Raw genomic sequence first — 13232 nt, forward strand, 5'->3', positions numbered from 1 at the left:
ATTACTGTCAGGTGATAAGTGTCAAGATGATGATTAGTCTAAAGAGGATCAAGAATCCTCCAAAGACCAGAGTGAGCTGACCACCGGCATTAACCCTCGTGAAAAGAACCCTTTAAAATGCATGTAGAGCAACAGGTGTACTACACAAGGTTAATATATCTTATTTACTTTGACAAAGAAATGATTCAAGCTTAGTGGGACTTTCAATTCAATTCATGAACAATATAAAGCATTTTATAGTTTTGTTATATATGTTTTTCTCCAAAATGTAGATGGTACATATATAATATTATGATAACTGAAGATTCATTTGGAGTATTTATACTCCTAAATGTTATCTTTTTTATCCTGTAAAGCAAAACAACAGTTTTCTATCACACCTTAAATATGTGGAAACAACCAAGACTGGTTCATCCAGTTCCTCAGTAGGAATTCGTTAAGCCATCTGAAATACAGTATGAAAAAAGAGCATTTAAGATTCCTGCATTTGTTTCTCCATGTCTATTGTACAGTACACTGATATTTTAAGACAGCAGCCTTGAATTTGGGTTTTAAATTGAATTATGATTTTATATTGAACTGGCAAATTAGTGTTGTCAATAAATCTATCTTTTTTTAAAAAAAGAAAAAAAAACTGCCGCTGGCTATCACCTCTGCTTTCCCGACAGCCTTTTCTATTGTTGAATATAGGAGCAAGGAACATATGTAAATACAACTCTAAATGGGTCTTTCTGCCCTCACGAGCGCTCTAAATAGTTAAGTCTCATGGGCAAGCAAAGTAGATTACTACCTGAGAGCTTCAGAAGGATGAATGGCTAACAAACCAATATGTCTAGCCTTTTCACAACAAACAAGCTTGCGATGCCTCTGTGTTTGGATGCAGTACATTTGATTTTTTAAGGATTTTGCCGAGGACTTTATGTGACGAAAACAAGCATGGGAAACAACGACTCGACCGTGGAGGATCTACAAAGTTGTGAGAGTCATCAGTGGTATAGAAAATTTATGACGGAGTGCCCGTCAGGACTTCTTTCGTTCTATGAGTTCAAGAGGTTTTTTGGGCTGAGGAACCTGTCGGAAACATCAGATGCCTATGTTAAGGCTATGTTTACAACCTTTGATTTGAATGATGTAAGAATATTCATTACTCCTAATTATTTATCAATTGTATCATCAATATCTGGCTATTTTTGTGACTATTAGTTTGCTGAGGAACTTTTCCATGAGAAAGCTGCTATCACCTATCTTGCTCTATTTTTTTCTGAGAAACCGAATGTTATTTATTTAGATAAGGTAAGATTTTGTAAAAAAAAAAAAAAAAAAAGTCAATCCAGACTTGTTCAATGATTTGTCGGCTCATCTTCCCTTCTCTGGTTATGTGAACACGCCATTATTAGGAACATAGAAAAATACTAAATTATTTGTGTTTGTTTTTTTTTTTTTTAGGATGGTTTCATTGATTTCATGGAATATGTAGCTGCTCTCAGCCTCGTTCTTAAGGGAACAGTACAAAAGAAACTTCGCTGGTACTTCAAACTCTACGATCTTGACAGAAGTGGCTGCATTGACCGCGACGAGCTGCTTCTGATCTTCAAGGTAGCATAAACCTTGCTAGAGCTGCTCAACTGCATAAATCCGGACTTGGTAGAAATCCCACCTACTGACCTATTGGTTTCGATTAAAGCAGACAAGGGATGAAGCTGTGGGGAGGGACGCTAGTATATTATTATTTTGCGACACTTTAGCGACATCTACTGGTGAATCAAAGTAAGCTATGAGTAACATTTCTTTTTTTATGCCAGTCTATTGACGCAATCAATGGAATTCATGATGACGTTAAAGCAGAGGTGTTTACCAACATGGTATTTGACAAGATTGACGTAAATGGAGATGGTAAGTAATACTGTCGTTTCCAGTTAAATGTTCATTTATGCCACTTAGTTAAAACGGTTGACTAAATCCAAATGTATTGGTTTTATTGTGCCAAGGTGAACTGTCCTATGAAGAGTTCATCGGCGGGGTTCAAGAGGACGAGATGTTGCTGAGGATGCTCACGCAAAATTTGGACATCTCACACATTGTTCAGAAGATTCAAGGAGAAATGACTGCTAATAACTTCAACATGCAGCGTGAGGGCAGAGGTCAAGAATCTTGACAACAGGACTGATCACTTGGTTATTTCCCATATAATTGTTGCCACTGAAGGACTGTATGTTAACCCTGAATAGTAGATCTTCATTTTATGGATGACACCAACTCCCTAGCCGTCCAACAAGATCTACAAATTGCTGTGATGCTCTGAGAAATAAGAGGAAGAGCGTTTCAGTTGTCAAGACAGCGACTGAGAAGTTTACTTGGTGGTGATGCTCAGCCATTTTGTTTTATACTACTATGGTACATTTTTCCCATTGTATTTTTTTTTTTTTTTTTTACACAATTTTATGACAGTATGCAGGCATTTTGTGGCCAATTTTATCTTGAGGTTCATATAGGTTGTTACAAATCTCAAAAGCAATGCAGCTAAGACAAACACTTGGGAACAAATAAACCCGATTTCACAGAGCCAACATTCGAATTTGTCAGTGTTTCTATTAGTATTTGGACCAGCAGAGACGATATAAGATAGAAAATATGATGACGCAAAAAAAAAAATTACGATGTACTTGGAGCGTGCACAACTCGTGAGTTTGACATTCTGGAAAAGGTGTGCCATCAGTGTGACGTCACAGGCGTACCTGAGTTTCGGCTGAGGGGAAGTGGGCGTGGTGAGGCTGAGGAGCAGAGGAAAAAACACAAAGAGCATTAGGTCGGAGTTGGCTTGGACAAACTTTTAGGCTTGTTATCGTCACATTATTGGTTGATCAACAAGATTAGCTGGTGACAATTACATAATTGGGGTCAGTATATTCGCGCGAAGGTAATAAACCCCTGGGGGGGGGAGATCGGACAAATTTGGGCCAGAGACCGACTGGAAAACGAAACAGCGACTTCCTGGTTCGCGCAGGTAGGTTTTATTGTTCCTTTTCAAATAAACGGAACCTATGGATTACGTTTAAATTGGTCTCCTGTGTAAAACATCAGTTCAATTTATTTAAAGTAATAAACAGAATTAATTGGAAAAGCAGCTTCATTCGCACGATCGTCACCCTTCGCTGCATTGTGTTTTCTCAGTCAGTCGCCATGTCGGTGACGCCGCGACGTGTCCGCCTGAAGCCGTGGCTAGTGGCTCAGGTGGACAGCGGGAGATATCCCGGTCTGGAGTGGATCGACCGTGACGCCATGCGTTTCAGGATCCCGTGGAAGCACGCCACGCGCCACACGCCTCAACACGAGGACGAGGACACTATATTTAAGGTAACCAGTCACCTAAACAGGTCAAGATTAATAGTCTGTTCCAAATGTGTCATTGATGAGAAATAATCAGTTGTAGAAGGAGCCTGTTTTTTTTTCCCCATAAAATATATACTCAATACTAAAAATACTTTCATACATGTTACCACAGGCATGGGCTGTTGAGACTGGAAAATTCCAGGAAGGGTCTGATGAACCCGATCCTGCCAAGTGGAAAGCCCAGCTCCGATGTGCCCTGAACAAAAGCCGGGAATTCAACCTCGTCTACGACGGAACCAAAGAGGTCCCGATGAATCCCTTAAAGATATATGATGTCTGTGATATCCTGCAACCCTTAAGCAACCCAGGTACAGTAAATGAATGAGCTTTGTTTCCCCCCCATTCTTCTGTATGGCTGGTACAACTCTGGTTTAAAACCACTACTTGCCAATGAAACCACAGGTTCTTCAGATCCTGGTTCTTGGACTCCAGGTGAGGAAGAAGGCGCAGAGGAAGATATTCCAGACACACCAGAATCTCTTCCTCCCTACCCATCCAATGGTAAGGACTTCATCTTCCTTCTACTTTTATTACATCCATAAAAGAACAAGAAATGAAAGAAACCTTGATGCTGACATTCTGATTCCCCCAACCAGGCACAAGTCCGTCTCCTCTCATCTTGTGGTCTCCTATGAGCTCGGAGTCCTCCATGCCACCAAGTACAAGTTGTCCTCAACCTAATAAAGTCTGGCCCAAAGAGGAATCTGTTAAGATTTGGCCAAAACAGGAGCCTGAGGATGTGGAGATGCAACCCACGCCCATGGCTGTCATGCCCTCCGCTGTCATGCCCTCCGCTGCCCTGGCCGACCCCTCGATGCAGGGCCCTACTATTACCGACACCTTATTTGCCTCTCCAGAGATGTGGATCAGCTCCCTCCCAAGTACGTTTTTTTGCCATCTTCCAAGCATGTCCACAATGATCACTAACTGACAGTTACAGCATACTAAAAATTGCCAAACTAGTTTTTCTAAATGAAGTGCCACCAACAAGGAGCGCAAACTAGCAAAACAAGTACTTCTTACTTCAAATGCAAAATACCAATTTTCGGAATGCGTCTTGAACTCAGTGACCGACCTGGAGGTGCAGTTCCTGTACCGAGGGAGGGAGATGTGTCCTACGATCACCGTCAGCAACCCCCAGGGTTGCAGGCTCTTCTACGGCGATCTGGGTCCAATGGTCAACCAGGAGGAGCTGTTCGGACCGGTCAGCCTGGAACAGTTGCGCTTCCCCACCACGGAGAACATCACCAACGACAAGCAGAGAATTTTCACCAACCGTCTGCTGGATGTGATGGACCGAGGTCTGATCTTGGAGGTGAGCGGCCATGACATCTACGCCGTCCGTCTGTGCCAGTGCAAGGTGTATTGGTCCGGCCCCTGCGCGCCAAATGCCTCTGCGCCTAATCCTATCGAGCGGCAGACAAAAGTCAAACTGTTCTGCCTGGAGTCTTTTCTCAGTGGTGAGTTCCTGTTCCTGTCGTTATAGTTCATTCTCTGCCAGTTTGATGTGGGGCATCATTAATAATTGGAATGTTTTTTGTGCGACGTAGGCGTGATTGCCCACCAGCGTGGCCAAACCCCAACTCCTCCGCAATTTGAAATCAACCTATGTTTTGGAGAGGAGTGGCCTGATGGAAGGCCGACCGAGAGGAAACTTATCATGGTTCAGGTGAGAATTGAACGCTGGCTAAAAGGAAAGTCACCATCTTGTGGCATCTATAGGGGCCACATTGATCACACAAATAAATGTTGGACACCTCAAGTAGAACCTGACCAAAAGAAGATTTTGGAGGCAGGACAAAGCGCATCTACGAAACGTCTTTGTCAGCCTTGTTTTAAGCAGACAATGTTCATCTCATTCCAGATCATTCCAGTGGTGGCTCGCATGATCACCGAGATTTTTTCTGGAGACAACACGCGATCCTTCGACAGCGGCAGCGTGCGCCTCCAGATTTCGATCCCCGATATCAAAGACAACATAGTGACCCATCTGAAGCAGCTCTACTGCCTGCTTCACACCAACCAGGGCCAGGACGGCTGGGTTTTGCCTCCTGGCTCAGGTTTCAACCTCGTCCAGACTCTGCAAGGCCAATGAGCACCTGCCGGGGAACAGCAGACTCTGGTCTAAAATAGTTTGATCACACGTCATGTTAGCAAACATTTTCGGGTATTCCTATTTGAAAGTAATCCCTTTTTTTTATTTCACTCAATAGTGTGTCCCCCCCCCCCTTTGTTTCTCGTGCTCTGCATCTCTGTACAGTTTATGCAGAAGCACAACATGGATGGGCCAAAGTCCTGCTTGCTTCAAAATATAGTTTAACACAGTTAATGACTGACAGAGATTGCCTTGTGTATAAATGTGTCAGAGTAATCAATCGTCCACAATGTTGAAAGCTACACATAAAGCATGTGATCTAAACATCTTAGAGAATTTTTATATTGTACAGCTTGCCAAAAACATTTTACCCGACCATGCTAAGAAGTTGCATTTTAAACAAATATATAGTTAGAGATGTGTTAATTATTTGAGCTGGTTCTGTTTTTGTCATCTGTTTATTTTAGATTCAGTGTGTGTTTTTACAGTTTCTTTTTAATCCACTATTTGTATGCAAAAAAAAAAAAAACCAAAATGCATCATTCCATTTTATGGCTCTGAGATGGATGCTATTGAATCAGTGAGGTGTTCAGTGGTGCCTTTTTATGCTCTGATTTTATGTACAATAAAAAACGTCATACTCACTTTAATTTCATGGATTACTTTGACTTCAACACATCGCCTTTGTATACTGTGTGAAAGTTGACGGATAACATCCAATTTGTTGCCAAAATTTATAAACATAGCGGGGCCTCACTGGTGCGCTCTAGTGGTTGAACAGTGTAAGCACAAGCAAGTAATCAAAGTGTTCTATTTTCAAATGATCACTTCTACAACATTCTAAGGCAATCACAGCTTTATCACTGGGGAGACATCATTAAGCAATATACTTATAATAATTTTCAAAATTTAATTCTGATTGAATTTAATGGGCTTTTATTCACAATCTCAATTATCACAGAAAGCTGTCAAGTTGATTAGACCGCGCAAGTGGACTTATCGCCTTGGCAACTATTAAACATGTCATCTCCACAATATGTTTTCATATCTAGTCTAACCTTTGCTTGGGCGGGATACCACACTGAGAAATGCAACTCACTTCTTCCACACATTCGTTGTGTCACAGCATCTGGACTTTGTGCTCTGTCTTTATGGGAAGGTCTTAAGTGTTTGCTCAAACTATGACTTGGAATTTGAGCTGGATTTTAAATATTCCATACGGGAGATCTTAAATTGCATTCAACACAAAAGGTAAGAACACTGAAAATTTCCTAAACTTTGTTTATACAGTATATTCCAAAGTGTATCTTTTAACTATAACAGAATTACAAGAACCCAAGTGATGCTGGCAGTTTTGTATCTGTATTTTTGTATCTATATTTGTTGACATAATGGTAATTTTGGTTGTAAAAGGTGATTCAGTTGGAAGTTCTTTATTGCTGCATAAAATACTAAAATGTTGAGTGCTCACTGAAATAAAAGAAAGTCTGTTTAAAGCGTTCCGTGAACCTGAATGGATGTTGATAATTACAAAAGAAATCAATACATGTGTTAATCAGTGTTTATTTTAACATTAGTTTTAGCATTTTTGACCTGAGCAAATAATTATATGTGGACCTGAGTAAAAAAACAATTCAATTATAACTTTTGATTTCTGATCCGTTAAGGTTTTTCTACAATAAGGCGTAAAAACTAAATATAGTACCATACAATACTGTGACGCTACCTTGTTTTATGACATTCATGTGACACGACAGGTGTGTGTGTGAGGATGTTCCAGAGCGACAGTTCACTGGCGAATGAAACCAGCAGTTATGCCGGATCCATCCTGTCCAAGTATGTGCGTCCATTATTTTATAATACCCACAGTCAACCTTGAGCAAATGTACAAAGTAACGACAAACACTTCACTGTACTAAATACAGGTCCTGTCTTTTTTTTTAAACTGTAACACGAGTACAGGAGTTGAATTTTTCTACACTTGAAAAAAATGACGTGTGCCTAAACCGCACATTTCAGAAAGGCCCGAAGGCACGCCTAAGTAATAATCGTGCTTTCTAATCAGCATCTTAACATGCCACGCCCGTGTGGTGGATGTGTTACCTTGTCAAAAGGGGAGTGCTTGCTAACAGATTTCAATAGTTGAAAGAAATATAGGACTTTTGTTTGTTAAAAAATATTTGAGTTCAGCTAATGTTAAATTGAAGTAAAATGTTAAGTACAAGGCGTGAGAAGCTTTTCTACCAATGGCCTCCAGTCATTTGCTCTTTGTTGTGACAGTGGCAACTCGGTCACAGACGAGGTGTCATCGCAGGTTTCATGTATGCCGAGGCCCAGCGCAAGGTCGATATACAGTAAGTAACCGCACCGTACAATTTGAGCGATGTGGGATCCCTTTCATGATCCACTGTTTCGACAGTGCGAAGGAAGGAGTACGCCGCCTCCATGACCAAGACCATAAAGTATTTCCATTACAGAGTGGAGGTAAGGTCCCGAGTCATGTTTACCAGCAAGGCTCTAAGCTAGCCATGTTTATCCTCCTCGCTACCTTGACAGTATTATAGAAGTGTTAATGCAAATGTGATGACATTTCACCAAGGCTGGTGATTTTTGACAGATTTTGTCAGCAATCCAAAATATATCTAAAATTGGCTACGATCAACCTGAAAAGCTATTAAAATTGAACAAAGGGGATCATTTTATGTTGTTGTTGCTTGTCAGCATCTCCTCACATGCGACCTGGATGGCAAGGAGCTGCGAGGCCTCGCAGACTGTGTGGACAGGCTCAATCTGCTCGACAAGATGGGCCGAGTATGGGGCCAGAACATGCTGCTGGAGGTCAAAGAGCCTGACCTGCTGCTCACCGACATAGAGACCAAGGTCACTTGCAAGCGCTCGTGCGGAATCCATCTATTTTCTATCGGGCTTTTCATCACAGGATAACAATGTTGGACTTTCTCTCAGGAGGTGCTGGAGTCTATTCATCTAGGTGACATCGTGGAGCTGAAGGCTGAGTTGGACACAACAGCTTCAAACTCACTCCTGGCAGTGACGGTCAAAGCAAACAAGAAACACATGACAAGTGTCTTCCTGTTCCACTGCAATGATGTCAGGGTGAGAATTAAGACCCCATCTGATAAGTCTTTCGAGTGGTTCTCAAAGTGTGGCACGAGGGCCACTAGTGGTCTGCGGGTTTTCTCCACACTTGTTTTTTTTTTTTTTTAGATGTTTCACTCCTCCAACACAACTAATTCGGACTACCAACCTGATCATGAAATTTCATTTCTTGTTTCCAGGCAGATTACGTCCAAAGGGGTATTTCAAAAGCGCGTTTAAGGTAGGAGCAATAAAACTCGCTCATTGGGTATTCTTTGGATTTGAATGTGGTGACAATTTTGACTCGACAGTGCATTACATGAAGAACCTGAAACCCAAAGTAAAATTGAACCCAAAGAGCAAACTCCCGAGTGGGCCCCTCCTGATTACAACGGTGAGGCTGTTAAGACGCTGCGTTGACAATAGTAATGAGATATATTTGTTTAAATCTGGTTTTGGTTGCCCGTTTAGAGGACACTCACCTGGTTATAGCTCGGAAGGATGTCGATGACCAGGAGGAGGAAGAGGAGCTCAAGGACGAGGAGGAGCTGAAGGAAGAGGAGGAGGAGATGGGCTCCATCATAGTTGAACCTTTGCAACCTCCAAGACCTTACAGAGAGGTGGACAGAAATGTGGTATGTAAAAAATGAGGTATATAATCCTTATGGTGAATAAGTCACGTGCAAGTCGTAAGCATCAAGAAGTTTGCAATTTTCAAACAATTTTTTTTTTCTGCCTTTGGTGTGAACTCTACTGTGTTTTGAAGTAGTTTGATGATATTGTTAATCTTCCCATTCTTACGCCACAGGACATCTTGAATCACATCATCAGTGACATTGAGATCTTCATGGGAAAGGTGGCCGCCTTTGCGGTGAAAAACGCAAAGAAAAATAAGAAAAAGAAAAAAGGAAAAGGTTTGGGAATGCAAATATTTCAACGTATTCTTTACGAGGCCAGCTTTGATTTCAGATTTCAAGTATAAAGCTAAAATACGTTTGTTTTGTTTGTCAGCCATGTCCGGCATGCCCCCAACGGAAGAGTTCGTAGAGTGTCTCCAGAAGATTAAATATGGGTTCAACCTGCTAGTCCGTGTCCTCAAATATATCCCATAATTTCTTTTGCTTGTCTTCATTATCATTTTCATGTCTTCAGGTGGAGCTGAAGGGAAAGATTGATAACCCCAGTGTGTCTGAATTTGTGCACTCCTTTTTTTCTGCACTAGCATTTGTAAGTTGGAATTAAAAGACCACATTTTTTTACACAAACTGCAACTTTGACAAAATTAGCCATATCTCCTCCGGTGTACTTAATTTTGTGACCCATGACATGCGCTCACCAGATTGTAAGTCATTGCTCTGAGGGCGTGCCATCGAGCATCGTGGCACCTTTGCTGACACCTCAGTGTATCTGCCTCATGAGTGAGGAGGCGACGGAAGAGGAGGACCAGCTGTGGCAGTCTTTGGGAGATGCGTGGAATATCCCAAGGTAGGGCACAGTCCCAAATTGCATACCTAACCTATGTTCGAGGCGACTCTAGATTATCTAATAGTATTTCCTCCTTTGGCGCAGCACCAAATGGCCTGAGGATGACGAAGACATCCCAACATACACGCTGGAGTTCTTTGATGGCTGGCAGCCTCCCGAGGTGATGGAGGCCCCTGTATCTGCCAGTATGACCCCAATGAAGCCGCAACAGGTTCCACGGCAGCCTCCCGAGCTTATGGAGGCCCCTACAACTTCCAGTGTGATGCCAATGAAGCCGCAACAAGTTCCACGACCCCCGTCCAGTCAGGTGAACCCTCACGCTTCCTTTCTTTTAAGGACTAGAAAAATAAATCGAACAAAACCCCAAGAGGACATTTGCTTTGTGTGTGCAGACAAGCACAGAGGAGACAGCGTCACCTCCTGCACCAGTACAACAGTTTGTGAGGATACCAGCAAGGTACTTACGAATGGATATGGTCCTATTTGCAAAGTCACCAAGTTGTGCTTTTCAATCTATTTTTCATTATTCATTGAAAATTTAACCTAATTTCCATTCAATTAGACATATGGTGCAAATGGAACTTTCTCCAACATTATGGCCATATGACACCCTACTTTAAAACGGTAACCGTAGTTTGAAACCCTACTTTGAAAATGTAACCCTAATTTGAAACCCTACTTGCACAGGGCGCCATTCTAGGACCGCCACTGGGCGCGAGGGTCACGGGCGGGCCCATTCATCGGAGCTTTAATTACAATTTTGTGTGTCCATACGTGTTTTTTTTTATAGGCTGCCAGAGAAGAAGCTGCGTCGCATGCGTGTCACGCACGACTTCATCTCCAGGAATAACAGAGAGCTGACCATCAGGAAAGGCGAAGTCGTGGAGGTGCAATGTCGTTCCATCCTTTTGAAACACAAAATTCTGATGAAATAATAAAGATCAAATGAAAAGTACGCTCGCTACATCCTGTAGCTTCTGGACGTTTCCAAGCTGTGGTGGAAAGTGAGGAACAGTGAAGGAGAAGAAGGATTCGTCCCCAACAACGCCCTCACGGAAAATGAAAAGGAAACTGACGACGTGGTGATTGCAATCTTATATAGAACCACAAAGTCATCTTGAAATTTGCTGTTTACCACTGTAATTATCTGATTCCATATTTTCCCCATGAGCCTTTGATTAAATCTCTGTTCTTCTTCAGCCCATTGAAAGCATTCCTGTCTTAAGCAAGAAGTCCAAACCACCCGAGGTGAAAGCCTGGCTTGAGCACATGGGCTTCACCAAGATGTGAGTACATACATCATTTTTGTAAAGTCTAGAGAACTTGGTTGACTTTTGTACACATTGCATTTGAATCCATGTCGGTTACCTCAGACGTCTGATTTGCTCTTGTTCTTCTGTGCTTGCAGCACGGTGCGCTGTCTGGGCGTGCTGAGCGGCTCCATGCTACTGAGCATGACCCGAGAGGAACTGAAGACGGTGTGTCCGGAAGAAGGCGGGAGGGTCTTCTACCAATTACAAGCAGTCCGCACCGCCTCCTTGACTGTAGGTGGCAACTTTTCCATCTGTTTCCATGGACACCAATAGTGTGTGTGATTTTTACACTGTTACTTTTTCTTGCAACAGTAGGCAGCAAACTGAATTGGAGAGTTGTCATGGACGAAAACATCACCAGATCGGGGTCTACCTTCAGCTCACAGCAGAGAAACCTCTATCATTTTCACATTGGCACTTTTGACATTAAATATGTCACTGCACATGTAACACAACACTTGGCATTTTACATTCTAAATTACTGTGTTTACAATGATGATGCTATCCTATGAATAACAGTGTCAGTAAGCTGTCAATTTAATTCTGTAATTTTATTACTTTGCAGTAGTGTTCTACTACAGTACTGCCCATAGTCCTCTAATACTGCAATAAGAGCAAAATATTACCTTAAAAGTATGAAAGTATTCAATCTCCAACTCGATTAATGGAAACATCTTACAGGTATAAGTTTAGTTTAAAATTCCAATTTACATTGGATACCTATGACAGAAAATAAATGTCATTTAAAGCTGACATCATGGTTATAAATCCTTCCTTTTTACATTTTACTCAGTTGTGCTCAATATAAAGTGGAACAGCAAATATTTCGTCTGAATCACATACATTAAACGTAACAAAATACATCCCCTCACAATACTTATGAACACGTATTGCAATCAAGCACTGCAGTCAAGTTAAGAAGTAAGCTAATGCTAGCGTTAGCGAGAAGCTAACGAATGTATTTAACACATTGTGTTCCCCAAGAATAAAACAGCACCTCCGATGCAATTCATCTTATACAACTAGCCAAAATACATTCACAAGTGAAAACAGAGCGCACAACTCTAGAATCAGCAGAAAGACTTATGCTAATGCTATGAAAACGAGGGCATCATAGACATGCAATAATATGAACGTGAAATACAGTGTATTATTTTTGTGTCATCTCAAACTTACCACTTTACTGTGTCCGTCGTTTCTATAGATTGGAGGAACTGAACCCTCAATGAAACGAAGTCTTTGGGCGAATCTTGACGAGATTTGTGAAACACTGAAGTGCTTTGCACAGACAAGCACAATGTTCCACAGTTGTGGGAACTTCGTCTTGAAAAATTAAGCTTAACCAGGCCCTTCTTTGAGGTTCTGATGCTGTGTAATGAGTTGTGTGGACTAATGCATCCAACAACGGAACATTTTGATAGCTCCACTTCGGCATCCTTGAATTGTTTGAACTAAGTAATCAAGATGGCGGATTGACGGAACAGTTTGGCCACACCCATTACCTTGTTTGGTAGTGCCGCCCCCAATAGCTATAATACGTAATCGAAAATTGATAAAACTGAACGGAGTAAAAAAATATCCCCCAAACACATTATAAAGGTGTCTCTCCAACACCCGGAGAGATTGATTAAGCTTTTCTACAATCTTGGCTCCAAGTACACAATAAAATGTATTTAAAAGGTAAAATAGTGGATTTTCTATGATATGTCGCCATTACTGTTTTACTGTTCCATGTGTCTCCTAGCATTTGTTTCAAGTCATCACCAAAACGTGTGAAGAAGACGTAAAAGTAACACCAAAAAACGAGACATTGTAACACAAAAAGCCGTTGAATGTGGTATTATTTACCTCCT

General features: G+C 41.6%; 3 protein-coding genes and 1 long non-coding RNA gene across 6 annotated transcripts; 3 read left to right on the forward strand and 1 right to left on the reverse strand.

Moving 5' to 3' along the window:
* The first annotated feature begins 29 nt into the window (after positions 1-29).
* LOC148390734 (guanylyl cyclase-activating protein 1-like) lies at positions 30-2567 on the forward strand. Its single transcript, XM_088390924.1, has 4 exons — positions 30-1131; positions 1447-1596; positions 1803-1893; positions 1989-2567. The coding sequence occupies exons 1-4, from the start codon at positions 937-939 to the stop codon at positions 2153-2155; spliced, it is 603 nt and encodes a 200-aa protein (XP_088247050.1). The 5' UTR covers positions 30-936; the 3' UTR covers positions 2156-2567.
* A 176-nt stretch (positions 2568-2743) lies between these two features.
* irf6 (interferon regulatory factor 6) lies at positions 2744-6135 on the forward strand. The gene is made up of 8 exons (XM_088390921.1): positions 2744-3004; positions 3172-3354; positions 3503-3698; positions 3793-3891; positions 3987-4271; positions 4458-4850; positions 4941-5059; positions 5255-6135. The coding sequence occupies exons 2-8, from the start codon at positions 3181-3183 to the stop codon at positions 5483-5485; spliced, it is 1497 nt and encodes a 498-aa protein (XP_088247047.1). The 5' UTR covers positions 2744-3004; positions 3172-3180; the 3' UTR covers positions 5486-6135.
* Positions 6136-6516: 381 nt separating this feature from the next.
* On the forward strand, positions 6517-12635 carry eps8l3a (EPS8 signaling adaptor L3a). 3 transcript variants are annotated; one of them, XM_088390919.1, is made up of 20 exons: positions 6517-6736; positions 7243-7321; positions 7766-7839; positions 7905-7969; positions 8207-8365; positions 8450-8599; positions 8782-8822; positions 8893-8975; positions 9053-9216; positions 9390-9495; positions 9593-9666; positions 9734-9808; positions 9921-10066; positions 10151-10373; positions 10459-10523; positions 10857-10953; positions 11041-11148; positions 11267-11352; positions 11475-11610; positions 11692-12635. In XM_088390919.1, the coding sequence occupies exons 2-20, from the start codon at positions 7257-7259 to the stop codon at positions 11692-11694; spliced, it is 1920 nt and encodes a 639-aa protein (XP_088247045.1). In that variant the 5' UTR covers positions 6517-6736; positions 7243-7256; the 3' UTR covers positions 11695-12635. The 3 variants fall into 3 exon arrangements, with proteins under 3 accessions (XP_088247045.1, XP_088247044.1, XP_088247043.1); XM_088390918.1 differs by having other exon boundaries at positions 11695-12635; XM_088390917.1 differs by lacking the exon at positions 11692-12635 and having other exon boundaries at positions 11475-11681.
* LOC148390737 (uncharacterized) lies at positions 6517-12859 on the reverse strand. The gene is made up of 4 exons (XR_015861505.1): positions 12556-12859; positions 11435-11630; positions 9064-9190; positions 6517-8527 (listed from the first exon to the last, which is right to left on the reverse strand). It is a non-coding gene; the product is annotated as an uncharacterized LOC148390737 (long non-coding RNA).
* Between the last annotated feature and the right edge of the window lie 373 nt (positions 12860-13232).

Source organism: Syngnathus floridae, chromosome 11 (assembly GCF_059516105.1).
Source record: "Syngnathus floridae isolate MCC-2025c chromosome 11, RoL_Sflo_1.0, whole genome shotgun sequence".
Taxonomy (NCBI): domain Eukaryota; kingdom Metazoa; phylum Chordata; class Actinopteri; order Syngnathiformes; family Syngnathidae; genus Syngnathus; species Syngnathus floridae.